Here is a 27,539-nt window from a genome sequence, read left to right as displayed (position 1 = left end):
ATCCTCCACCGGCTAGCTACCTTACGTACGTACGTTATAAATACCCCATCCATCCAGCCATGGCTATTAGCACCGTCATCCACCACCGCATCGACTGAATTCTCCAAGCACACCACCACCGTTAGCTGGGTCTCCAGCTGCAAGCACGCGTCAACACTAAATTCCACTAGCGAAATGGCGGCGGCAGCCGTGCGTTCTTGGTGCCGCCGGGCGTTCGCGGCGCTGGCGGTGCTCCTGCAGCTGCGCGGCGCGCGGTCGGCGACGTTCACCATCGCCAACGGCTGCGGCTACACGGTGTGGCCGGGCCTGCTGTCCAGCGCGGGCTCCGCGCCGCTGCCCACCACGGGGTTCGCGCTGGCGCCGGGGGAGTCCCGTGCCGTGCCGGCGCCTTCCGGGTGGTCGGGCCGCCTGTGGGGCCGCACGCTCTGCGCCGCCGCCACGGGGCGCTTCTCCTGCGCCACGGGGGACTGCGGGTCCGGCGACGTCCAGTGCAACGGCGGCGGCGCCGCCACGCCCGCCACGCTGGCCGAGTTCACGCTGGACGGCAGCGGCGGGCTCGACTTCTACGACGTCAGCCTCGTCGACGGGTACAACCTGCCCATGGTCGTCGCGCCATCCACCAGCACCGGCGGCAAGTGCGCGGCGACGGGGTGCGCCGCGGAGCTGAACGCGGCGTGCCCGGCGGGCCTGCGCGTGGAGGCCGCGGCGGACGGCGGGCCCGTGGCGTGCCGGAGCGCGTGCGACGCCTTCGGGGACGCGCAGTACTGCTGCAGCGGCGCGTACGGGAATCCTAACACGTGCCGGCCGTCGACCTACTCACAGTTCTTCAAGACGGCGTGCCCGCGCGCCTACAGCTACGCCTACGACGACGCCACCTCCACATTCACCTGCGCCGCCGGCAGCACAGACTACACCGTCACCTTCTGCCCCGCACTGCCCACCAGGTATTCACCACTAATAATTTTACTGTATTTGGCACCAAGTAAATAGTACGTAATGACTAATCCGCACTGCTACTACACAAACAACGACCAGTTTCATCCTTCGTTCCTACTGTAAAATTTATCAGTAATAGTAGTTAAAAATGACCAATAAGAGTATTAATTAACAGTTGTACACCATTCTGTCAGTACGTACTGTAGCAGTAATTGTGGGAGTGACCAGTGACAATTCGCAGTCACAGATGGGTTGGGTTGGTCTTTGGTGACGCATTTCGAGGAGGAGGTAAGTTACCAACGGCTAGTGAGAAAACGGCTAGGAAGGGCAGGCACGCGCGGTTGTCCACGTGGACGTGGTCATACTACTACGTACGACAAGGATGCTGCCCGTTTAGCCGTTTGGAGGTGGTCCTGGCACTAGCAGTTGGCACGGCCCAGCAGGCCAAATACAGTACACAAAAGCATACATGTTTTCCTTATGGCACCATGCGTACATGCACTCGCTATCAGTTTCTGATACCATGTACATGATGTGTACTGCTTATTATTAGCTGTGACACTGAGCATTTGAATACTGTTTGCATGCAACAGCGTGAAGTCGACGGGGCAGAACCCGCAGGCCGCCGGGTTGCCGCAGCAGCTCAACAACGGCACCACCATGGTCTTCTTCGGCGGCAACACGCAGACCAGCAGCGCCGCCGCGGCTTCTGCCAACCTTCTCTTCGCCGTCACCATCACCGCGGCGGCGGCCGTCGCGCTCGCGCTCTCGGGCTCGGCTCTCGTGTGACCGCACCCCGGTCCGGTGGGGCCATGCATATCATATGCTTTTGACCGGGTCACACAATGGTGATTGGTAATTAAGCATGCATGTTGCAGCCGTAGCGACTGGGACGGAACAAGAGCAGAGTACTGTACCGTATTCTAGGCTTGTAGCCTAGGTAGGACAAGTAGAAGTAGACTAGTTTTTTTTTTTTGGCTCCGGAAATATTCTTTTCATCTGTTGAGCAGAGAAATCAGGCGTGGTAATTCTTTCTCCAACTGCAGGACTAGATAGGTTGTATCCATCAGAAGGATCTGTTGTAACCTCAAAGTGATTGATTATTGGTTGATTGATTTTATTGGGGGGAAATAATCAAATCTTAAGATTCTCACACTGTACGTATCAATAATTGGTTTTATGCTCTCACTTACGCTCTCAGCATCTTTTTGGCAAGAATCAGACCTTGTTTAGTTCCAATAAAATTTGCAAACCTCATCCGTGAAGTAATCATCGCTCCTCCCCCAAAGATTGAGGGAGTCCCGAGGGGGTTGAATGAAAGAGTGGTTTGACCCGAAGCAAAAAACGTAGGGTCAAAACCACGGAGAGAGAAGAGAACTAACCCCGAAAAGAAGGGAGGAATAATGACGAAATCATGATTAGTGACCAAGCATTAGGGGGGAACACCCCCTAGTATGGTAAAAATAGCCCTTTGATCTTCGATCAGCAAAATCCAATTCTTTGGAATCAAGATTTGATCGTCGAAGATTTCTGGGGCAATCCTGTATCTTCTCTCCTTTCAGGCAACCTCCTCTAATCTGGAAAGGAAACTACTACCTTGACTAACCACAGGAAAATATTGAGGTTTCCCAGTGTCATTCACTAATTCAATATCATCAATTTCCAATATGAAGCCAGCGTCTATCACATGAGTACCTTCGTAGGTACTCGATAGCTTCCAATCATCCAGCTGTTGTGATAAAGAGTCTATCAGTTCCTGCCGTCTCGTACTTTAAACGTTCAAGGCCTTGTTTAGTTCACTTTAAAAACCAAAAAGTTTTCAAGATTTTCTGTCACATCAAATCTTTCGGTACATATATAAAACATTAAATATAGACAAAAATAAAAACTAATGGCATAGTTTAACTGTAAATCGCGAGACGAATCTTTTGATCCTAGCTAGTCCATAATTAGATAATATTTACCACAAACAAACGAAAGTGCTACAGTAGCGAAATAAAAAACTTTTCGCATCTAAACAAAGCCCAAGTCTATGGCACGACTACCAAGGAGATATTGCGTGATCGCTCTTGTTGTTGGCATTACCTCTTGGAAATTTTAGGAACCTTAGTTTCTAAAAAAATTTGCGAAATTTTTTAGATTCTTCCTTACATCGAATTTTACGGCACATGTATGGAACATTAAATATAGATAAAGAAATAACTAATTGCATAGTTACTTATATTTTGCGAGATAAATCTTTTGAGCTTAGATAGTCCATGATTAGACAATTTTTGTTAAATACAAATGAAAGTGCTACAATGTCTATTTTGTAAAAAAAAAAGTTTAGAACTAAACAAAGCCGCAATAGCAAGTATGCTTGTGAAAGCTCGGGAGTGCTCCAGGGCTAAAAATTAAGTTTGGGGATGATGCGTGAAATAGGTAACTATGGTTTCTCTCTAGTCTAATTTAATAAATTAAATAGATAAGTTTTTCTTTTATTTTTCTATTTAGTTTATTTGGTTAGACTAAAGAAGAACCATGGTATGTATTGGGTATGTATTGGGAAGACCATTTCATCCTTACTAAAAAATCAACATGTTTTTGACACTCAAATTTAAATTGGACTCGTATATTGACACCGTTCCTGGCGCCACATCCAGCTCCCACGTGTGCCGTGGCGCTTCTCGAATGCAGGATGCAGCGCGGAGGCAGCCGACGAGCGTGTTGTTGCTGTGCAGCGGGCACCAGCACACTTTCCGCCGTCATATGCCGCGCAGGATGAGTCACACATGCGTACCACACGCACGCGGAAGCGGTGGAGCTCGCACAAAAACTCAAGCACGTGCGCACAGCTCCAGGGACACGCGGTGCACGCCTGGGTACCGTGTGATGGTCTGCCACGTCATACCGCTTCTGTGACGACACCTCGGCAATGGAGTTTTAGACCTCGTGCGTGCAGTAGAGCTAGGGATTGACGTCCAGGATGGAGGCGATGCCGCCGAAACACTCGATACAGTATCGATGTTAAATATTATACGGATGGATCTTAACCTCTCTAAATAAATTTGATCTCAAATAAGGTCGAAAAATATCCGTATCATTTTCATCTCTACTCCCGACTGTGATTTTGTTAAAACTACAGTTCCCTATTGTTGCGACATGTGTGCGTGGGCTTCAATCCATTAGCCAATGTTGGAGAATGGTTGCATCCTTCCCCCTGGTAGCGTCTAAGGATGCCCTTCACCCGAGGAACCTCCGACTTCTAAGGCGTCGAAGGATAACCTCCACCCAGAGAACCTCCGTGGGAAAGCATGCGGGGGATCCTGAAAAAAAGGCTAATGTTGATGGCTCGTCTTGTTATGCCAAGTGTGTGCAGGGACTGACGCTGACGGAGGCCCACGAGCGGAGAAAGGAGCGACCTCAGACTCCCCCCAAGCCCGAGGACGGCCAGGAACGCGGCGGAGGCGGGGGACCTCCGACGCGTTCAAACCCCAGGAACCTCCGACGGAAAAGCGTCGAAGGATGGCAACCGAGCGGACTAAGGAATCTCTAAGATGGCTGAGCCGAGGGACTTTCGATGCGTCCGAGCTAGGGAACCTCCGGCGTATGAAGAGTCGAAGGTTCCATGATCGGGCGGAGGATCCAAGGCCTCCGACCAGCCGAAGCCCTAGCCAGGGATGCGCATGGGATGTGTAGTGTGGAATTACGCAGATGGCTTAGGGTCAGTAGACTGTAATAGGAGAATATGCCGGGATATTCCCCCACCGTCACGGGGTATTTTTGTAAATGTCATTAGGTCGGTCTCTGGGCCCTATATAAGGGGCGGAGCCGTCATTAATGGGGAGAGAGAGCATTCACTGTATTCACTTACTGTTGAGCCCGCTGTTCGCCAGTGCTCAAACTTCTCACGGCACCGAGTGAGAAGGTTCTCGATCCACCGTATTGCTGGGGAGTGCGGTTAGCAATTTCCCAACAGCCAAGAATCGGTTTGGCCAAAGATTGAACCCATTATGCACCTGAACTATTAAAGTCCAATCTAAAATGATTTAAACCTTTTTGACTTCACCAAAAAAAAAAACAAATTCGATCAAACTATTTGTGAAAGATTACCCATTCCCACCAAACCAAAGCCTAACCACGACAAAGCACAACATATAAATATCGGTTGCACACTGAACTATTAACGGATTTAATAGTTCTTGTGTGCTAATGGTTTCAGAAAGAATATGAAACTGGCTTTGCATTTTCGGAGTTAAAAAGCAAAATTTCTATGAATTTTTTAATATTAAATCAGATTTATACTTTTAATGCATATTTATTATATATAAAAAATATTTGGTTATCTTTTGACAATCATTTCTTAAACTTTTTATTAAGTCTATCATGAAAGTTAAATGCACTTTTCTCGTGGAGCCATGTAGGATGGTTTGTGGCGTGAAAAAGTCTAGAAACGCGATGTTTTAATTAAGAGAAAACCAGGAGAATTTCCACGCGTTGCGTTGCCGCGGGTATGAAGGAGGAATATAAATATGATCTCATTGTAGTCTATCGAGTCATCTATATATTAGAAAGAGAGAAGGTTATGTGAGAGAATAATTGATAGCAGTATGTATGCATGGTCATGTGTAGGTAGCTTGAAAACTATTTGTGAGTGGGCACTTAATTATTGCATGGGGCAGTAGAAGAAGTGGACGATGATGTGGCACAAAGAGGTGCAAGAGAATTAGCTTAGTGGGATTTGTCTTTATAGTATATATAGATAATCTAACATACGCTATAGTTGAAAGAGATCAAATGAATTTTTTCCACCAAACTAATATTTCGGGCCCAAAACAAAAACTTTAGCACAAAAAACTAAGGCCTTGTTTAGTTCACCCTAAAATCTAAAAACTATTTAAGATTTCACATCACATCGAATCTTGCGGCATATACATGAAACATTAAATATAGACGAAAATAAAACTAATTGCACAGTTTACCTATAAATCACGAGATAAATCTTTTAAATCTAGTTACTTTATGATTAGATAATATTTGTCAAATAAAAATAAAAGTGCTACAATTCCGAAAACCAAAAAATTTTCGGAATTAAACAAGGCCTAAGCCTAAACATGAAAAGAGTTAATGTCCACGTAAGTGGCACGCGGGATCCTACATAGCCACTGGCCCACTACCATTGCTGACACGCCAACAGAGCCGTCTTTCCCAATTCCATCCTTACGGTGAAATCTATTTTAGCGAACATTGTGCCCTATGTACACCTGCATCCACTGATGTAGTGCGTGCGGTCTTACGTCATTTTGAAAAAAAAAAAGTGAAACATTTTATTTTAAAATATTATAATTTTTAAATGGTGTATTCGTATTTAATTCCGTCTGCACCGGTATGTTCAGTACGACGAGACGAACAAAACTAGACCCCACTTAGATATATTTCAAAAAAAAATATTTTAATAACAATTTTATGCAGTATATTTTTATATTTTATATATAAAGTATAATTTATAATATACAATTTAAGTATAACTAGCAAAAAATACTTATGCGTTGCAACGGGATACATAACTTATATTATAAAGTTAGTTAAACAATTTTTAATTTAGATACTTATTTAACAATTATGTCAATCTATTTTATTTTAGTTTAGGATTGGACCGCAAGACACGTGTGTTTTTCGGACTATATAAGCACATGTTACTCTTACTTTTACGCCTATAAGAGAGCGCGTGTCATTTCTTTAGACTCCAATACGCACCTGAATATGTTGAAGATGTGGAAGAGTGATTACATCATATCTACATGGACTATTCCAATTAATATAGCATGCTTTATGTATTAAATCAACTCCATGGATGTCAATGGAGCTCTTGGCAAATAATTTTTTTTATTAAGAGTGAGCCTTTCTTATTGGTCGTGTTTTATTGTTTTGATTTGATATACATTCATATATATTAGCCGTGTTGGGATCGAGCAAGAGTGATGGGCACCAACTTCTCTTGTATTTTGCAACGTCTATTTTAAAGTTCGATTCGATTCCATCGTGTTTCTTATGGGATTGGAACTTCGGGTTATGTAGAACTCATCTCTCGTGCAGCAAAGTCCATGTACCATATGTTAAGAAATTTGTATTCAATCCGGTCGTTTATGATGATGGAGATCGAATCTCTTCTTATTGTCCGCACAATGCTGGACACGACAAAATTTGCCCGAGACATGCGTGTCCTAGTTGGTGTAGAGTGGATTAGTTTAATCTGTGATATATGGCTGGATAGACACATGAGCCTTTTCTTACTGGTCGTGTTTTATTGTTTTGATTTGATATACGTTCATATATATTAGCCGTGTTGGGATCGAGCAAGGGTGATGGACACCAATTTCTCTTGTATTTTGCTATGTCTATTTTAGGGTTCGATTCGATTCCATCGTGTTTTTTATGGGATTGAAACTTCGGGTCATGTAGCATCTCTCGTGCAGCACAGTCCATGTACCATATGTTAAGAAGTTTGTATTTGATCTGGTCGTCCATGCTGATAGAGATCGAATCTCTTCTTCCCGTCCACACAATGCTGGACACGACAAAAATTGCTTGAACATGCATGTCCTAGTTGGTTTAGAGTGGATTAGTTTAATCTGTGATATATGGCTGGATAGGGCAGACAAAAAAATATTCTAGACTTAGAAAAAGCTAAAATTTTTGCCTCTTTAGTATTTAGTACAGACATAACATAAATTATACACAACTTGTATTGAGTAACTTAAGTACAAAAATTATATAGCGCAACTTATAAATTGTGTTTCATAACATTTGCATATAAGTTATGTCTCATTACTCTTGTGTTTTTATGTTTTGGTATAAGTTCTAAGTTATTTTTTTGTGTTTCCAATTTTTGGTATAAGTTATAAGTTTTGGTTTTAATAACCTTTTGCAATTCATAACTGTGTTTCTAACTTTTCACATAAGTTAAATGTTACTATAAGTTATACGTTATATGTTATAAGTTATATGTTATAAGTTACACTAGTACATATAAATTATTATAAAAAAATCCATATGTAAGTGTGGTCTAGTTTAGAAACTATAGCATTTTAAAATAAATATTTTTTGTTTTTTTCCTGAATGGTGTCAGTGCTGATGTCATGCACAACGAGAATAAAAGAAAGGGGCGCGCGATGAGTGCTTCCAAAAAGGAATGAGGCGGGATTTTGTTTTTCCAATCCAAAATAGAAAAAGTCTGCTTGGTTGGAGAATCATTCGTTGAATTTGAATCTAGGCCTTGTTTAGTTCTACCAAAATCCAAAGAGTTTTCAAGATTTCCCGTCACATCGAATCTTGCGGCACATGCATGAAGCACTAAATATAGACGAAAACAAAAACTAATTACACAGTTTGCCTGTAAATCGTGAGACAAATCTTTTAACTCTAGTTAGTCTATAATTAGACAATATTTACCATAAAATAAACAAACAAAAGTGCTACGGTAGCTAAATCAAAATAAAATTCACATCTAAACAAGACCCTAATGGACGGTCGCCAATTAGTGACGTCGGCCTTCTTCTTCGTTTTTATAAGCTGAAAAAAAAAATCCACTTTCCTCCGTTTCCCTCGCGCACCTCCTGTCCTCCTCCCACTGCCGCCGCCGCCGCCGCGCCAGATGCGCCTCCTCGCCGCGGCGGCGAGACAACCAAATACACCGCACCGTATTCTCGTTAACCTCCACCACCTCATATCCACAACGACGACGACGACGACCACCTCCTCCGCATACGATCCAACCGCGCAGTTCCTCCATCCCGACCATCATCGCCTCCTGTCACTGCCAGCATCTCTCCGCCGTGGCGCCCTCCTCGCACTCGCGCGCCTTCTCAAGACCTCCCCGCAATGCCACCTCGCGCTTCATGCCGTCAGCCCACTCTCTGGCTCCCCATCCTCCACCCCGCTCGACGCCCGCTTCGCCGCCGCATCGCGCCTCGCCACGTTGGCTCCCGCGCTTCGCCCCTTCGCAGCGATCCTCATCGCAGCGCTCCTCCCGGTCGCCTCCTCGGACCTCCTTTCGTGGTCGTCTGGTGACAGTGCCAGCGGGAGCTCGCGCGCGCGGTACGGCGCGCTCAGGCTAGCGCTCCACGCATTCCTCGCCGCGGGCATGGCAGCCGAGGCACTTGATGTACTCACGCGCGTCCGCCGCTCTGGGAAAACGCCCAGCCTCTCCGCGTTGGCGGCATTACTGCGTCTTCTATTCCGAAGCGGGGAGGTCCACGCTGCCTGGAACGTGTTCGAGGAAATGGCCGCAAGGGGACCGCGGCCAAGCCTTGCCACTTTCAACGCCATGATCCTCGGTTTCTGCCACAGGGGGCTGGTACGCGTCGCCTCTGGGCTTCTTGGGATCATGGGGGAGTTTGGTATCGTCCCAAATGTGTGCAGCTATAACATCCTCATCAAGGGGCACTGTGTGTTTGGGTGGTCACGGGACGCCTTCAAGCTGTTTGAAGAAATGCACAGATCAGGGTGTGAGCCAACAGTTGTGACATATAACATATTAGTGGATGTTCTGTGCCATGAGGGGAGGATGCCAGAAGCAAGGAGGCTGTTCGATGAAATGGCCCAGGTGGGGATCCAAGCAAACACAATCACGTTCAATGTTTTGATTGATGGATATGCAAAGACCGGACGGATGGATCAGGCCTGTGCAGCCTATAGGGAAATGAAAGCGAGGGGATTAGTACCAGATTCCTGCACCTTCAACATTATTGCTGCTGGAGCTTACAAGTTCGGGCATGCTGCCCAGTTAGTCCATGATCATGACATGTTTGGTTCACATATGTTGGCTGATGGGATGGATATGTTGGTCTGTAGGCTTTGTTGGGATTGTCGATTGGATGATGCCTGGGAGCTTCTGCGTGGTGCTATTGAGCAGGGCGCTCCATTGAGTGTTACTGGATTTAATGCATTGATCGCTGCTTATAGCAAGGAGGGACTCCACGAAGAAGCTTTTGAACTGTATAGAATTATGAACAAGTTAGGGCTTGCACCATCATCGTCTACTTTTAATTACTTGATAATGGGGCTGTGCAATCAAGGAAGGCTTGATGAAGCACAGCTTCTTTTAGAGCACATGGTTAGTAAAGGATATTGTCTGAGTACATCATTTACTATCTGCTTGGATGCATCTTTCAGAGAGGGTAATGCAGTCTGCGCATTGAAATGCTGGGATGATATGGGCAAACTTGGTTTGCAGCCTGATTTTATTGCTTTCTCTGCATATATCAATGGCCTGTGCAGATTAGATTACGTGAATGAGGCTTATCAGGCATTTGCTGAGATGACAGCCAGAGGAATTGTACCGAATAATTTTACTTACAACTCCATCATATCTGCACTCTGTAGAGCAGGCAATATGACTGAAGCCTTGAAGTTACAGCAGAATATGAGGCAGAATGGCCTTGTTCCTGACATTTACACAAGCAACATTCTAATCGACGGTTTGTGCAGAGAAGGAAAGCTGGAGATGGTGGACAACCTTTTATTGGACATGTGCAGTAATGGTCTAACCCCAGACACAGTGACATATAATACGATAATCAATGCATATTGTAGGGCTAAGGATATGAACAGTGCCATGAATTTCATGAATAAGATGCTCGCAGCTGGTTGTGAACCAGATATTTTCACATATAATATATGGATGCATAGTCTCTGCAGCAACCATATGTTGAACCAAGCAGGGAAGGTGCTAGATGAGCTTGTTGCTATGGGATGTCCTCCAGATTCTGTTACATACAACACATTGATGGATGGCATTTGCAGCGATGTTCTTGATCGGGCTATGATATTGACTGGCAGGCTTATTAAGATGGCTTTTCAACCAAACACTATCACACTTAATGTTTTCCTTTCTCATTTCTGCAAGCAAGGATTTGGGAAGAGAGCCCTTATGTGGGCTGAGAAGCTCAGAGAAGATTCTTTTGTTTTTGATGATGCTACTAGAAATATAATTGACTGGGCACGAAGGGAATTGGAGGATGACCCCCATGCTAACAATGAGGACATAGAAAGGTGCCTATTTCTTGAGTTCTTAATGTTCATGACATATGAGACTATGCATAACAGCAGATCCTCAAAGGCTACACATATGCCTACAGATAAAGGTTTTGATCCTGTTGGCAGAAGCATGATTAGAATTTTGGATACTGGTTGATAAATGAATTTTATAATCCTATAAAGTATTAGAAAACTTTTTGGTAGCCGATGGTTCCTCTGTACCCTTGCTATTCAATATCCACTATGAATCACTCTGTTTGAGATGAAATTAGGCATGAAAATTTTTGGAGCTATGTACAATCAGGAACTGTCTAATTGCTGATCTGCTGTTCCAGCATTTCCTTGCTATGAATTTTGGATGGTGAGTGATGGTTGCATAGGCAGCGACGATTTCTTGTCTTCTGTGATTTTCGGTGGGGGTTGTTCATGCTGGTTCAAGGTTGTTTTGTGGCAGTGGCTGGGATGAGCTGTACAGATCATTGGCTTCTCACAGCATATCATTCTTTGTTCCTGTTGCGCACTGCTATTTGTGCGGTTGGTTGATGGTGTCCTGGTATTCATCTGTTACTCTGCAACATCCTTTGGCTGAGAAGGCACCTGTCCCTGGGTGTGGCTGCTATGGCGATTGAGGTGGTAGAAACTGTTAGCTGGCTCCCAGGTGTTTGCCCTCAATCACATACGTGCATGCGCTTCTCCCTGGGTAGGGAGAGGGAGAGGGAGCTGAACTGGAGGTGCAGCTAGCCTTATACATTTCATGTTTCATATATACATGGCAAATTGTGCCAACTACATGGACATACTGCCAATTCTACAACTATCAACTACTAGGCCATAAAGGCCATAACTACTACAGCATGACCTGTTTTATAGACAAGGAAGGGCATGGTCAAAAGAATGGAGCACTACATGCTCATGACATAAACAACAACAACAAAAAAAAGGACAGGACAGCAAGGGCTAGCCAATCCAACAGAAACTGCAGTGCAGCTCACATCCTATCGATACTGATCAGCATCAATGGCATTCACTGGTAAGTGGTCTTAGTTGCTTTGTGCAGTTCAGTTTTGTCCTTGTGCTTATCAATTTGTGCATTTGTTGTCTTTCAGATGATGCCCCTGATGGCTGGAACAGAACCTGCTCCTTCAGTGGATGCAATGAATTTTAGTTTAGCTGATGTGATGTGCCATGGGTTCATTGGATAGTAAACATCATAGTGCAAGGTTTCAATTTGTTTGTGCAGAAACAAGTAGTGGTTAGAAATGTACAAGGTTCCCTCTAATTGTGCAATTTTGGTACCATTGATTTTCCTTATCAATAAGAAGTGCAAGATTATGTGCTGTTATGTTACTGATATGCTAGATCATACTGTTACACCTTTTTTAATTCTTGATTGGACATAAGCTGCAAAGTTGAAGTCCATAGCAGTTTTCTTTCTCCTTGTCAACTGCCTTCTCTATCTTCATACTAGCTATTTTTCTTGTTCTTTTAAATGATTATTTTGTCTTGCCGCCAGAATGGGTTTATAATCAATAATTCTAAAGATGGATGCTGCTGTCCAATTCATCCAAAGGATCATAGATTCATAGTATGGATTCCATAATCTATACTAGGCCGTGTTTACTTCCTCAATGAAAAAATTTCGTAACATTATAGCATTTTCGTTTGCTTGTGGTAATTATTAGGGATGAAAACGGTACGGATATTTTCTGACCGTATTTGAGATCAAATTCGTTTAGAGAGGTTCAGATCTGTCCGTATCCGAGTCCGAATATTCAACATCTGATACCATATCCGTATCCGAATATTTAAATCGTATATTTATGATGTTGACATCTAATCGTATCTTATCCGACATGATTGACATTATCCGTATTCGAATCCGAATTTGACCAGAAATATGAAAACAAATATGATATCGGTGATATCTCCGTATCCGATCCGCTTTCATCTCTAGTAATTATTGTCCAACCATGGACTAACTAGGCTCAAAAGATTCGTCTCGTCAATTCCGACCAAACTATGCAATTAGTCTTTATTTTCGTCTATATTTAATACTCCATGCATACGTCTAAAGATTCGATGTGACGGAGTTTTTGGGTGGATGTAAACAAGGCCCTACTGTAAATGTGTAAGAGGCTCATCAAAGTATACCCTTTTAACTGCAAACTTTAGTTAGGTGGAGTCAGGTGGGACTTCAAAGCAAATTCTTTTTCATAGAATAAGTCATTCCGCTACTGCATATAATAAAATTTGTGAACAGATTGTTCTACGCCCTCTCAGCTTAGATTTGTTAGTCTAGTGTGACTGCACTTGTAAAATGTTATGATGATGTTGATTTTTTTTTTGCTTGCTGTCTTAATTTTCAGTTTTGAAGACACCTTGTTAACTACAGGAGCTTGTTTTTAGTTTGGGCCCTACCAAAAACTGGTAATACCTAACTTTTCAGCTATGGTTTCCTGCTTTCTAACTGTGGCTGGCCAAGCCCAAGTTTGGCATGCATTGTTCCCTTGTGGGGCTCAAAGTTGTGCATCAGTCGTGTGCCCCAAAATGTTGGCAACAAGACGTTCCAGCCTCGTTGCGTAATGTTGCTCCCATCTCATCCAATTTGGAGCTTGTTTTCTTTTTTCCTCTCAGCTCAAAGCTGCGGTACTGAAAATTGAGCACAAGATCCGACATAATCCCCAGCCGGCAGTGCTGTGGTAGTAGCCAGGACTGCACCCTTTCTCTCTGCATTAGTGAACCTGGTAGCAGAAACAAGTTTTCTCCAACGACAGCATCTTAATCCCCTCAAATGTGTCACTGGCTTATGCATCAAGTGCTTTCTGGTGAAGATTTGCTGCATATGCAAGGATTATTTATCAGGTTGTGAAATTTTGTTATTTTCTCAAAATTTTGGCAACTATTGTGGTACTATCCAAACATCCTCATTCCAAAATTTAGCCATGTGTTTGCTTTAATCGCGAAAATTTTTTGGTTGGTCTACATGGCCTGAAACCAAACAAGCTCTGATCGTTTGAAAATAGTTGCCTTAGTCAAAATAGTACTAGTAAAAAATTGTATGGTGAAAATAAAAGTAACATTCTCATCTTCATTTTAATACAAGGGAGATCGTGCGCATTTGCTCAATTGGCATACTCATTTTTTTGTGATAGACTTCATTGGATATTGGAACAGAATTCTCTACACCAATCTCTTTGCTAGTAATCCTTAATGGAACTGTTTAGCTTGGTTGTGCTAAAGACAGTCTAATACTTGGTTTTTTCTTATGCCTGCTGATATTCTTTTATCAGATTGGGCAATGAAGAGTGAAATGCGGTTAAGAACACAGGTTGGTTTCGTATGAAGTTCTTATCGTGGAACATCATCTTGGTGTCAAGAGGATGGCTAATTGGGTATTGATTGATGAGTTGGGTGTTTGGACCGAGCTGCCTGGAAACACCAGGGATAACAGATGACAGTAACCCTTCAAAAAGTCAGCACCTCTCAAACTGAAATTTAAAGATGTCGGCTCAGCTTTCCTGTGCCGACAAGAAACATACTCTTGTTTTGTTACTGATGTTTACCATTATGTTTTGTATGCCAAAATACCACATCTACGTAAAACAGCCATTACTCATCGGTAAAAGGTATGTTTATACTCTCTGTGCTCAGCATACCATTTCTTAATTTATGGGAAGAAACAATCTTGTAATCGTAATTTTCTTAGGTGGACATGTTAAGTTATTAATCAAAATATATGCCAAGTTCTTTCTTGCAATTTTTTTTTTGGCGGCTCTCATTCAATCTCTTCCAGTTACTATTTTGGCCCTTCACACAAATATATAGACAACTAAGGGCTCACTGGAGTTCAGGGAAGAAACTTAATTTGAATACAGAACTGCAACACAACTAATAATGAAGGAAAAGGTCATGTATAAGTATAATCAATAGATGAACTAAAAAAAAGGAACAGGTATTTGAGTATAGTAAATGGATCAAATGAATTCTCCAAGTGCATCTCTGCTGAATATTACCAGTGTCAACAAAATGCATAGCGAAATGACAGCAAATCTAAACATCAACGAATCTAAAACATGGACAATTCACAGTTCTGAGAAATATGTAGGGCAAATAGCAAAGACGCATGTTCTTGCCACTACATTACCAAAAAAAAACAAAGACAGATAGTGTCACTTGAAAGACATGCTTGCGAAGTATACAAACAGAGTCATCACAAGATTCCAACCAGACACTGACAAGGACTAGTCTATAAGAGGAAAAATATATTAAGTAGTAGAAATAAAAAACAAAATACGCCAAAATTTTCTAGCTAAGCATCAAGGTGCAGGGTAGACCCCATATGGACATTGCACTCAGCAAGTGTCTTCCCATTGTCAAGCTCGTTGCCATCAAAGGTGAGACTCATGTGGTGGCCAATTTTCTTCATGACATCGTCAACGGTATTAGATGGCTCCACCTCTAGAGTGATCGTCTGGCCAGTGGACATCTTCATAAAAACCTGCATGGGACAGTCAAGGTGCAGGGTGGATAGTCTCTGGACATCGTAATCGGCGAGCGTCTGCTCATCAACAAGCTGCTGTCCGTTAAAGAGGAGCCTCTGTTGGTCCTGAATCTTTGCCTTCAAATCGCCAATCGTGTCAGTAATCTGCACCTTGAACCTGATGGCCTCGCTGCCAGGGAGTGGGAGTGTCTTCACGGCAATCTGCATTCCATTTCCATCACGCGGGCAGAGATCAAGGTGCAGTGTGGAATGGTTCTGAACCTTGCAAGAGCCAAGCTTGCGCTGGTCATCAAGTCGGCTGCCGTCAAAGATGATCTTCTGCTGGTCCAGCATCTTTGCCTTGACATCACCGACTGTATCAGATGGGTCTACCTCAAGGGTGCTGGTCTTGCCGTTGAACGTCTTCACGAAAATCTGCATGCCGAAGTCGAGGTGCAGGGTAGCGTCGTTTTGGATTTGATAGTAGTATCCAAATGTTCGATCATCCTGGAGCCTGTTGCCGGCCAAGAAGAGGCTCTGGTGGCCACTAATATTTTTCCTGACATCAGTGACCGTGTCTGACGGCTGCACTTGGAGCGCGATGGTGTTGCTTGTGCGTGTCTGTACGTAGATATACCTGTCAGTACTGGATGGACACTGACGACAAGAAAGAAGACGCAGGACAAGGTGCACGGTGGCAAATTCCACGATTTTGTATTTGGAAAGTTTGTGCCCATCCTCGAGCTGGTAGCCACCGACAAGAAGGCGCTGCAGCTTAGCAGGAACGGCCTCCAACTCCTCGACCTTTGCCTTGAGGCTGTCAACCGTGTCAGAGGACTGCACTTCGATGGTGTAGTGTCTGCCAGCGAAGCCCTTTAGGAAGATCTGCATCTAAACATAGCACACAACAATATAATCAGTTTTGTGTATATCATATAATGTAAGCTACTAATTCACCATGATTTTTTTTATGCTAAACCCATCCAAAAAAAACTCTCACTAAGGAGTCCTCAATCCATTCACCTGGTATCCAGAAAAACAACACATTTAAAACAAACCGTCCATTCACCTGGTACTTAAATCGAATAATCTGTGTATCATCCTTGTCGTCCTCCTGCGCCCTAGGAAAGCCAGCTGCGGCATGCCGCTATTCACGTGCGTGACCCACGCGCCCGATCCCCGCTCGCGCCTCGCGCTCGCCAGGCCTCACCGCTCCTTGCCGCGATCACGCAACCACTAGCGGTCGCGCATGGGCACTAGTGCATTGTTCCTGTCTCGCTCGCGCTCGTAGTCGTGGGCTCACGTCGTGGTCTCGACCAGCCACCCCCAATTTCTTATAATTTAGTCTTTTTTTAAAAAAAAAATTACATTTAGCCCTCTAAAAACGTAAATTGATCTTGAGACTCTAGGGTCAGTGTTAGAACTCATAGCTCCGAGGTAACACGTCTCGGCTTGACTCCGAAGTGCTTAACAGACATCCTAGGTGGCGGTGGCGTAGCCAGTACCCGGAGCCCTCCGACCTTAGAGCCACAAGTCTTGGCGTCGAGTGAGAAACCTGAAGGCGTGTTGCCGCAGCCTTTCTTCCCCTCTCGCACTCTGCCTTTCTTTCCCTCTCTCACCGCCGCCACTGTCAAGCTGCTTGCCTCCTATGTCTGTCAACACCCTTGACAGCTAGCAACCCGCCAACCGTCATTGGCCGCGTGCCGACTCGCTCCCTCGCGTCCCCGTCCACTCACTCCGGCTACCCTCATCATCCCAACGCCATCCTCCGCACAACCGGCGGTGAGGGCAGCCCCCCATGTCTCCCCGACGGCCGCGCCTTGTGGCATCATCCTCTCCCCCAATGCCCACCCGTGAGGCACCACAAGCTCCCTAATCCCCTCGGCCGGCCCTGCCTACTCCCTCTGTCATGTAATATAGTGCATTCTAGAAATTATAGGACAAAATAAGAGAGAACAAAAAAGACATGTACCTTTGCTTTATTTCTCAATGAGATGCTATCATCAACTTGATTAATAGTGATTGGTTGATAAATGGAAAGTACCTAATACAAAAATAGATTTTGTCCTTTACAATGTATTATATTCGATGATAAATTTTGAATGCTAGAATGAGTTATATTACAGGACGAAGGGAGTAGGTGATTTTTTAAGTAATTTTGTATATAGTTTGTTTAGTTTAGATAATTTAGCTAATTATTATATTTAGTTATGTAGTCATATAGTTAGCTAATTTAGTTATATATATAGCTAATCTAGTTTTAGTTATCTAGTTCTATAGTTCGATTTAATAGGTAGTTATAGCTTGTTTGTTTGGCAGAAAAGTCATGGCTGAAAGTATTGTTTACTGATTTGTTATGAGAGAAAAACACAGTTGAATAGCTGGCAGATTCGGTAGATAAGCTTAAGCGTAGCAAATTATTTTTATAAAGGTACTCCCTCTGTCTTGTAATATAGCACATTCTAACATTCAGAATTTGTCGTCAAATATAAGGCATTATAGAAGACGGAGACCAGTTTTGATGATAGCATCTTATTATTTATCAACCAATCACCGCTAATAGTGTTGATGATTATGTCTTATTAGAAAATAAAGTGAGGGCACATGCTTGTGCGTCTTCTGTGATCTCTCTTAATTTATCCTAAAATTTCTAGAATACACTATATTATAGGACTGATGGAGTAGATAGCAAATTTAGATAGATATTTAGTTAGATTATTATATGATGTAGTTAGGCAATGTATTATGACCTTGCTTATTTTGCATGTCTAACGACTTTGAAATTATGTAGTTGCTTCTACGAAGGACAAAAACCTGAGAGGGAGGAGAAACAAATGAAAGCAGACTCGGGTGGGAAAACTTGGTCATGGTTTGTGAATATAAGCTATGATCTCTGACTTCAAGGTCGGAGCCACAAATCTTAGCTATGGGGTCGGATCTTGCCTGGGCCGCACAACCATTGCGTTGGACTGTCTCCTGCGGTCCTGCCGCCGCTGGCCCGCCTCCCAACATCGTCTCACCGCCACAAGCGGCCTCCCAACATCGTCTCACCGCCACAATTGGGCAGGGGTGCCACCGCACTTGTCAATGCTGCTGGTGGTGCCGCAGATGGGGAGGAGGTGGTGGAGGGCTTGGTTGGTGGTGGTGCCGGCGTCCAGGTGGGTGAGCAGGCCGGACGGCGGTGACTCCGGTGAGGCTGAGGTTGGAAAAGAGCAAGTGCAGGAGGATGCATCAGCGGGAGAGGAGCTTCAGCAAGAGGAGGAACAAGACGTCGATGAGGATGGGCAAGAAATGCAGGAGGATGGGGACAATGCTGATGCTTCAAATGACCTGGGTATGTGCAAATCATCCACTTTTCGCTTTTGAATGTGCTGATTCAGTTGTCATGTGCTTACGATCACGATAGCTTGCTTCTGCCTTACTAAAGGTGTAGTCTGGTTATGAAGCTTATGCAAGCCTGCAACGATGTGTTATTACATGGATGCGACTGTGCAAGTAGGAGGATTTGAAACAGAAAAAAAAATGGGTGCATTCAGCAGGGCATTTGATATGCAAGGATTGGCCTAATATGGTTTTGGTTCTAGGGGTTCCACAGTGAAATTTGATGTCAGTCAAATATGCCAATTAGGAATGATCATATATCATCATAAGAAAACTTGAGGCACTGTATTTGTGTTGTACAGGTACTGTACAAAAGCCTGGACTTATGCAGAGATAAATGCCTGTATTTTAGCTTTATTTTCAACGAACGGGCACACGGGCCGGGCTCTTGTTGCTTCTGTCTTATTTCAGGTTCAAGAGGGCTTACGGGCTTGCAACTACTGCCGACACATACATGATAGATGATGATAAGGCCTGTCCGAATGTGAACGGTTAAATCATAATATCTCAAGTGTATGCATCTTACTTTCTCAATTAATGTATGTGTCTTCTTTTTTGTCTAAGGTAATCCGCATAGGATTCATAAGTTAACTTCAGACGTAACGAGACGTAGCGTTAACACGGGCAGTATATTTCTAGTAATCAGTTTAGTGTACCATATTGTGTTATTATACCAAACCAAACGGCGGCAAGGGAGGTAGTAGATGAAGACAGTCAGCGCACACTTTCAATACAAAAACGTTGTAGTTGTACAGACATCGAAATTCTCGCACACACGTTCAACACACGAATGCATATCGTCTCTGTACGAACGTGTCTATACCAGACATGCAAATTAACCTAAGAACTACGTAAGATATATTTGCTAAGTGGATTTATCGACCAAGAGAGTATAGCTGTGGCGAACACACAAAGAAAGCAGATCAATGCGGAGGGATGGTTTAAAGGATCACCTCGTCTTGGTCGTCGCCGTCGGCGGCGGCGGCGGCGGCTACAACGATGGCGTCGTGTCGTGGGAGCGCTAGGTCGTCGCGATCAGCTAGCCAATAACGGAGGAAGTCTTTAAGTTATATATAACCAATATACAGCTCGGCCCAACTGAAAGCCAATCTATCGTGCAAGGCCCACGTCACCCCCGCCGCGTTTTCGTGGGCCGAACCAATCGCCCTGCTATGCCTGATCCAGGTGAGGCACAGCTGCTTCTCATCTGTTTTTGTCTCAAATAAAGCAGGTTTTATCTTTTTCGTTTTCTTTTATCTCTTTTTCTTTTTTTCCCAAATCCGTATCATTTATCGTTACATACTGTCTATGTGGCTACATGGTCAAAGTCAATCTCTATATGTGGGCTTCGATCGTCATATGCTAGCTCTGTCGAAAACACAAGCATCCAAATACCTCTTTGGGCGAGCTCTCCGCTGAGGGCTTCGGTTCACATGCCAGAGGTTTCCAGTGAGCTGTAGAAATCGACCAGAAGCTTTTTACACCTTCCATTAACTATTAGGGGAGTTTAGTCCCCTCTTTTGCCAAAACTTTTATCGTTTTACCTTATTTTTTTTAGCAAAATGGATCTAAACAACATAAATAAAAAAGGGCAAAACTTAGACTACAAAACTTTTGGCATTTAGGACCGAAGAGGCCTAAAACTAGGCAAAAATGTCATGGGGCATGTGTTGTGTCTGTATGGCTAAAGTTTTGTTATATATCTAAACATTAAGATGTAAAGTTTGAATGGATAAAAGTTCTGCAGCAATAGATTCGGTGACCATTTTTTGTAAAACCCTTGTTGTCCGACTACATTGTCCCTAACCTCCATTGCAACCTCTCGCTGATGAGCACCAGAAGTTAACGTGTCTGCCAAAAACTTTGCCAGCGTCTATGCACTGTTTGGAACCTTCGGTGCACCAGATGATCACTCGGGAGTTCCGATGAATGTAGAAAAACATCACAAAGTGCAGCTCTCAAACCATCTTGCAAGTGTGTTAACTCCCAAAACTTGTCCGACGGGACAACAACACCTTAAGCAGAGAGTTATTAGCTTTTCCAGCACATTTTTTAAAATATTTTCACTTGCTTTCTGACTAGTTCACTAAGTCTAGTACATGTACAAAGTAAGTCGTCAACTAGTGGTACTAGATTTTGGATAAAGGAAGGTTTTATTAAATCTTCAAGCACATTATATTGAGTTGATACGGGTTGAAAATAATTCTTCTAACCTCTGTTTGACATGAAGCACACAACCAATTAAAAGAGGGGACCAAACTCTAGTGGCTACCAATCCTAGATTAGAATGCCACCTATATGCCTACGAAAAGATAACCTTGGGCACATGTGCTAAGTACTGCGAAACCACCATGACAAAATCCTATGTACCCAGTTTTTGAAGGTTAGCTCATATACAGAGCCAATGAATGACCAAGAAGATAATCTACAAAGGATATGAATAATTTTTCTTTTCAAAAACTATATCATTCCTACATAACCAAATCAACCAACAGCTGACGATATATAACAACTGTTTTAGAGTTTCCCTCTTAACGGTAGAACTGTATATCCTAAATCTAACCATACACTCTATTTTATCTTAGTCAGCAAAACAACACCCTATTGATTAATGGCATATTTACTCCAGTAATAAGTTGATACATGGGAGATAGCCTTGAGACGTAAATGGCTTTGCTTTATTATGATTTAGATTACGAATTGGAATGAATAAATACGGCTAACTAAAAGAGAAAAGACGATCTACAATAATTATATCTCAATGTAGAAGAATAAGAAGTATACTCCTATTCTTTTAAATAGAATAATTAGAAAGAGAGAGAGAGAGGGGGGGGGGGTATACAGTGAATCTAATATAAGGAAGCATTTTATACACACACACACACACCCTCCTTATATTACATTGTTGACGCAGCAAGGGCTAGCATGCCCAAGGTCGTGCACCATCTATCACATGCAGCAAGCAACTCTAAAACCAGCGAGACCGAGATCAAGGGATCCGTTGGGCCGGTTCATAGTCCATCCTTCACCGTACTAGATATATATATTATATGCCCAGATACATAAGTATAAGCTATGTATATAACTAGTACATAAAGCTTAATGGAGATGGACAAAATTGGTTAATGGAGGCAAGCTTCCCAACCGCCTCAGGTCTCGGTTAATACGTGACCTATAGAGGCAGTAATTTTGCACCTCCGTAAATCAATGACGGACCTAGAAAAAAAATTTAGCTGGGGCGAAATCCAAAGAAAATGAACCAAGAAGACATCAACGCACCGCACTCACATATTATCACATTGAACTCGAACCAATACTCAAAGTTGGAAAATAACTCTTCAAGTCTGCATAAAATTACTTGTCAAAATAGAATTTATAAGTTGCTAATAATTTGAGATGCTAAATTAATTTTTGAGAGAAGAGATGCTAAATTAATAACGAAGTAATGATTTAATACCATTTTTCTTGCCAATGCCACTCCTGGGGACGCCCCTTGAAGGCTTGAACCTCGGCCTCGGTGGAATCCAGATGTTGGTGGAGCTACAGGAGCGCTTGCTCCTCCGCCGGCGCTAACCTGTTCGCTACCGCGACCATGGCCAGCCCCAGACCCCTCAATACCAGGCACCAGCTCCTCCTCCCCTCTTCCGTTGCCTCCTTGGCCTCCTCCCTCCATCTCCACGAGCACGAGCTTGCTGGCTGCTGCCTTGCTCGGCGCCTAGTCGGGCAGCGGGCGCACCCGACGACCTCGTGGCTAGGCTGGGCGGTGGTCGAGGAAGCGAGTGAGGCGGAGCCACAGAGGAGCGATGCGGCGCCGCGCCTGGCGAAGTCGTGAGGAAGCCGGCGCCGGGTGGGATAGCGGCGGTAGAGTCACACGGGAGCTGGGAGTGGGCTGAACAAAATAATAAAGCCCATCAAGAATTAGCTAATACTGCATTGTCCTCGCGTTGTTCATGCCGCTCGCTCACCTTGCGTCGTCGTGGTTCATCGCCGCTCGCCGGAGATAGAGAAGAACGGCGAAGATGAGGTCTTGGGGTCTGCTTCTACGGTGCCGATAGCTGGGGCGGCCGCCCCACCCCGCCCATAGGGAAGGTCCGTCAGTGCCGTAAATCAAACATAGAAAACAAAAGAAAAGAAAAACATGTGATAGGACCACCGAGCCCATTCACTGCTAGCTCAGTGCCTGTCGGGATGCGGCCGCCCGTCGTTAGACCCGGCTTTCCACTGCCAAATCAGGCTGCCGCCACTGGATCCGGACTCCCACCGTTGGATCGGATCGCTTGCCGTCACAAACCACCGGATCAACACTGATGAAGACAAGCACCGCACCTCGCTTGCGCCAGCCCTTGATCCGCCTCCAGAGTGTTGGAGAGGAACGCCGCCGCCGTTGCTCAGAGGGTGGGGGAGGGCCGCCATGCCACTGCTTGGAGGGTGGAGGGCGTCGCTCACTTGATTTAGCCTGCGTCGGAGAAGGAGCCACGGGCCACGGCCGCCACAGAATAACAAACCCAGAACCTACAGAAGATGAAACACATTTCTTGTTCTAAATTGATCCAATGCACAATACTTGGGAAGAAATTTTTTTCCCCATATAGAGAGATAAAGAAGATGGCTCTGCAAATATTCTGGTACGTTATTTGAAGAGTTATTGAATTCTTAGGATGCAGGAACAATAGCTTAGACTGACCATCGCTCTCTTAGGTTACCCAATCTAGAAAAAATGGTCCAAAGGCCTGAGTTCGATCCAAGTACTAACCTTCTAGTTGTGATTTGTAAAGATTGAACTTGAACTTTGAGAGAGAGAGAGAGAGAGAGCTCAAGAAACATAATTTGAATACTTGAAGTACAGAAAGGAATTGCACACAATTAATGAAGGAAAAAGCTCATGAATAATCAACAGATGAATTCAAAAAGGAAGCTCGAATGCACCTCTGCTGAATATTTCCAGTCAGAAGCTCAGATGGGTACGAGGTGCCAGTGTGGGCAAGTTTATGCACCAACGAATTTAAGTATGGACGGTTCTGAGAAATATATAGCAATATATTTCATAGACCCATGTTCTTACTAAGGGCCTGTTTGGTACAGCTCACAACAGCTTCATGAACTGTTTTTTTTTTGCCAAACACTTATTTTCAAAACAGCTTCATGGGTGAAGCTGTTTTTCCCTCCTCTCACAAAGACATAAGTTGGATGAAGCTGGAAAAAAGTAGCTTATTGCAGCTTCTCTCCCATTTATCTCTCTCAACTATGTATGAAGTAGTTGGTGAAGCTATTTTGCCAAACACTTTTTCCAAAACAGCTCAGCTTCATCTAGAAAGTCACTCATGAAGCTATTTTCTAAAAAAACAGCTTTACTAATGAAGTTGAGCTGTGCCAAACAAGACCTAAAAACCAAGACAAAGATAGCTTTACTTGAAAGACACTTGCTCGCAAAGTATACGAACGGAGCCATCACACGATTTATATCAAGTAGTAGAGCATCAAAATACAAAAAAAAATAAAAAGACGCCAAATTTTTCTAGCTAAGCATCAAGGTGCAAGGTAGACCCCATATGGACATTGCACTCAGCAAGTGTCTTCCCATCGTCAAGCTCGTTGCCATAAAAAGTGAGACTCTGGTGACCACTGATCTTTCCCTTGACATCGTCAATGGTGTTCGACGGCTCCACCTCAAGAGTGATCGTCTGGCCAGTGGATCTCTTCACAAAAACCTGCATGGGACAGTCAAGGTGCAGGGTGGATAGTCTGTGGACATCGTAATCGGCGAGCGTCTGCTCATCAACAAGCTGCTGTCCGTTAAAGAGGAGCCTCTGTTGGTCCTGAATCTTTGCCTTCAAATCGCCAATCGTGTCAGTAATCTGCACTTTGAACCTGATGGCCTCGCTGCCAGGGAGTGGGAGTGTCTTCACGGAAATCTGCATGCCATCACACGGACAGAGGTCAAGGTGCAGTGTCGAATGGTTCTGAACCTTGTAAGAGGCAAGCTGACGCTGGCCATCAAGTCGGCTGCCGTCAAAGATGAAAGATGACCCACTGTTGGTCCAGTATCTTTGCCTTGACATCACCGACTGTATCAGATGGGTCTACCTCAAGGGTGATGGTCTTGCCGTTCAGCATCTTCACGAAAATCTGCATGCCGAAGTCGAGGTGCAGGGTAGTGTCGTTCTGGGTTTCATGATAGGATTCAAATGTTCGATCATCCTGAAGCCTGTTGCCGGCCAAGAAGAGGCTCTGGTGGCCACTAATCTTTTTCTTGACATCAGTGACCGTGTCTGACGGCTCCACTTGGAGCGCGATGGTGTTGCTTGTGCGTGTCTGTACGTAGATATACCTGTCAGTACAGTGTTAGCAACCTGGTATCTGAATTGGTAGAGAAAGGTAGAGAAGTAGAGAATCAGTGGAAGCTAGGGAGAAGATGAACAGTAAAGGAGAAGAGGAATTCTAGAGGAGGAAATAACCTGTTGGTTTGTTTGATAATTGTTCGATCCTCCTTGCTGCTGCCCCTGTGCTCTTCTTGTAGATGTCGTTCAGCAGTCCAACAGGCAGCTGCCCGACTAGGCCCAAGCCCATGGCCCATATGAAGGCCCAACCATGGGTTGTTCCTAACATTCCCCCCTTCTTAAGCTTCGGCTTGCCCCCAAGCCGATGGAAAAATTTTAGTACCGCCTGGATCCCAGGGCACTTGGAAGTCCTTAATGTTGAAGAGCAATCTGCCATGACACCAGACCTGGGTATCTGACATCCCTTTCACAGGATTGATGCTTATTGTAACCATCATGTTGTATGTTCTTGTATGAGTTGGCCAGATAGACTCAACGAAACCATATGCCAGAGTCCTACCACAGATAGGCATTGAAGTCATTTTGCAGTCCAGCCAAGTCTTCACATCAGTATATCTGACATCATGATTTTTGTTCTGACCCAACTGAAGCTCATCATAACCCAATGTTAGATCAGAAGCAGCTAATGTCACATGATCACGAACATTCAGCTTGCTGCCAACTGATATTGTTTCAACAAGCTCACTGGCAATGTTACTATGAAATATTGCAGGAGGTGGCCATGGAAGCAACGCAATGCAGCAAGTAGGGAACCAATCCAATCTGATTCTGAGTAACCCAGCAGTTGCCCAACACTTGCTCAACACAAGTACTGAGGTTAGATTGTAGGGGAACCAAACCTTCATGTCGATGTGTGTCACTCCAACAACTTTTCTCTCACGCAGAAACAAACTTTTAGCCATCCATCTTGCAAAGCATACAGGCAATAAGGGAGCATCTTCAACACTTCCACTTAACAAGAATAAGAGAGAATTAGAAGCCCATTGGGACAGCAAGTGTAACAGCCGGACAGGTTCAACCAATCCACCATAGATGCAACAGGAACTAATATAATGGAGCACGTGAAGTTCAGACTGAGCAGTAACTGATGGATGCGCAAAAACATCTCTTGCAATCCATGTCTCGAGTAGCTCAAAATCACCCAGCAACTCAAATTCAACCAATGGTGCACTCAGCAGCTCATTCTCTCCAATAGGTAGTATAAAATATAGCATAATTGTTGCGTTGACAGATCCAAAGTGCATCTCACTAAAAGCATATCCTTTAATAATCAGTGAGGTAAAGAAAAATTGCTTCATTTGACAGACATAGCACCAAGTATGTAACTGAAATGACTCAACAAAATCCGCCCATAAACCAACACTACAGTTTTGCTGTACCTGAAACCACAGAACCACTGAACTGCATGCGCCAACATGTGGTGACCAAGGAACTTTCAACAGTGCATTCATTTGGAAGTTTTTCTGAGCTTTTCTACTGTCAAGTAGCTTGAATGTACAGAAATCACACTTCGAACTGTCATTTGTAACAAGAGGAGTTGTACCTGAAGTATAAGCTGCAGAAGTAATTATCTCAATTATTAGGCTTCGGACAGGGCAACCAACAATTTGTATGCGCCCAAAAGAAACCCAAGGTGGAACAACTAACACTGATGCCTTCAAGTACATAGGAGTTGCATAGCTACAGAAAAATAGCCTGAGTTGGACTCCATAACATTTAATCTCAGTTTAATCTCAGTCATCGCATATGGTGATATGTATTGCATAGGAAAGCAACCCAAATAGGATGGTGACCGGAAACTGCAGCATAGTTGAATGGTATCCGCAAGCAAAGTATTGCAGCCCTGCTTAGGAGGTGGACGTTGTTGCTTGTGAACTTCAGATAATAGCTCTAGCACCATAGGGTTGAGACTGAACATTTCCATCAATAAAATATGGGTCTGAAGAATGCTGATAGCCTCACACAACAAAATAGAATTCAGGTCCACATCATTTCCCAATTCATAAGTGAATATGCCTTGTTGAATTAGAGATGGCCTCAACCTTACTGAACTCAACTCAGCCATTTTCTGAGACCTCTGATGTCCTTCACGCACAGTGGCAGCACAATCCAACAACAGAACATACTGCACAGGAGTAGGGGAAATCATGGCGATATACCTGCTGATCAGTTCGCAGATGATAGGGTCCAGGAGGTGAGCCAGAACTGGCGGGAGTTCCAGTCTTCCAGCTCGCACACCAAGGCGACTATCTTGACGCTGCAGCCACAAATGCAGCCTACGTAGCGTAACTCCTCCAAGCACGGGCGGAACGGGTAGTCGGCACACCCGTCGGGCAAGGGGACGAAGCGGAGCACGGTACATTCCTAGTGTGGGTTGGTGCAGGCGA

The 27,539-nt window shown here is 44.2% G+C and overlaps 4 protein-coding genes across 4 annotated transcripts; 2 read left to right on the top strand and 2 right to left on the bottom strand.

Moving 5' to 3' along the window:
• Positions 1–2,092, top strand: LOC8083852 (thaumatin-like protein 1b). The gene is made up of 2 exons (XM_002467307.2): positions 1–944; positions 1,530–2,092. The coding sequence occupies exons 1-2, from the start codon at positions 175–177 to the stop codon at positions 1,723–1,725; spliced, it is 966 nt and encodes a 321-aa protein (XP_002467352.1). The 5' UTR covers positions 1–174; the 3' UTR covers positions 1,726–2,092.
• Positions 8,499–12,304, top strand: LOC8062805 (pentatricopeptide repeat-containing protein At1g62670, mitochondrial). Its single transcript, XM_002467306.2, has 2 exons — positions 8,499–11,983; positions 12,060–12,304. The coding sequence occupies exon 1, from the start codon at positions 8,570–8,572 to the stop codon at positions 11,108–11,110; it is 2,541 nt and encodes an 846-aa protein (XP_002467351.1). The 5' UTR covers positions 8,499–8,569; the 3' UTR covers positions 11,111–11,983; positions 12,060–12,304.
• On the bottom strand, positions 15,263–16,324 carry LOC8062804 (polyubiquitin). The gene is made up of 2 exons (XM_021451938.1): positions 16,101–16,324; positions 15,263–15,878 (listed from the first exon to the last, which is right to left on the bottom strand). The coding sequence occupies exons 1-2, from the start codon at positions 16,322–16,324 to the stop codon at positions 15,263–15,265; spliced, it is 840 nt and encodes a 279-aa protein (XP_021307613.1).
• LOC8083851 (polyubiquitin-B) lies at positions 24,197–25,423 on the bottom strand. The gene is made up of 3 exons (XM_021459099.1): positions 25,270–25,423; positions 24,842–25,142; positions 24,197–24,636 (listed from the first exon to the last, which is right to left on the bottom strand). Exons 1-3 carry the CDS (start codon positions 25,386–25,388, stop codon positions 24,334–24,336), a joined length of 723 nt encoding a protein of 240 aa, XP_021314774.1. The 5' UTR covers positions 25,389–25,423; the 3' UTR covers positions 24,197–24,333.

This window comes from Sorghum bicolor, chromosome 1 (genome assembly GCF_000003195.3).
Source record: "Sorghum bicolor cultivar BTx623 chromosome 1, Sorghum_bicolor_NCBIv3, whole genome shotgun sequence".
Lineage (NCBI taxonomy): Eukaryota > Viridiplantae > Streptophyta > Magnoliopsida > Poales > Poaceae > Sorghum > Sorghum bicolor.
This window is presented reverse-complemented; position numbering and strand designations above follow the sequence as displayed.

Bases quoted from the DNA above. Each gene is read 5' to 3' on its own strand.
- LOC8083852 (XM_002467307.2), top strand. From the start codon at position 175: ATGGCGGCGGCAGCCGTGCGTTCTTGGTGCCGCCGGGCGTTCGCGGCG. The intron at 945-1,529 runs GTATTCACCACT...TGCATGCAACAG, and splicing joins TGCCCCGCACTGCCCACCAG to CGTGAAGTCGACGGGGCAGA.
- LOC8062805 (XM_002467306.2), top strand. From the start codon at position 8,570: ATGCGCCTCCTCGCCGCGGCGGCGAGACAACCAAATACACCGCACCGT.
- LOC8062804 (XM_021451938.1), bottom strand. From the start codon at position 16,324: ATGCAGATCTTCCTAAAGGGCTTCGCTGGCAGACACTACACCATCGAA. The intron at 15,879-16,100 runs TTGTCGTCAGTG...GCACCTCGACTT, and splicing joins CTTGTCCTGCGTCTTCTTTC to CGGCATGCAGATTTTCGTGA.
- LOC8083851 (XM_021459099.1), bottom strand. From the start codon at position 25,388: ATGGGCCATGGGCTTGGGCCTAGTCGGGCAGCTGCCTGTTGGACTGCT. The intron at 25,143-25,269 runs GTTATTTCCTCC...CTGTACTGACAG, and splicing joins ATTATCAAACAAACCAACAG to GTATATCTACGTACAGACAC. The intron at 24,637-24,841 runs GTCATCTTTCAT...TTGAAGGCAAAG, and splicing joins AGATACTGGACCAACAGTGG to ATTCAGGACCAACAGAGGCT.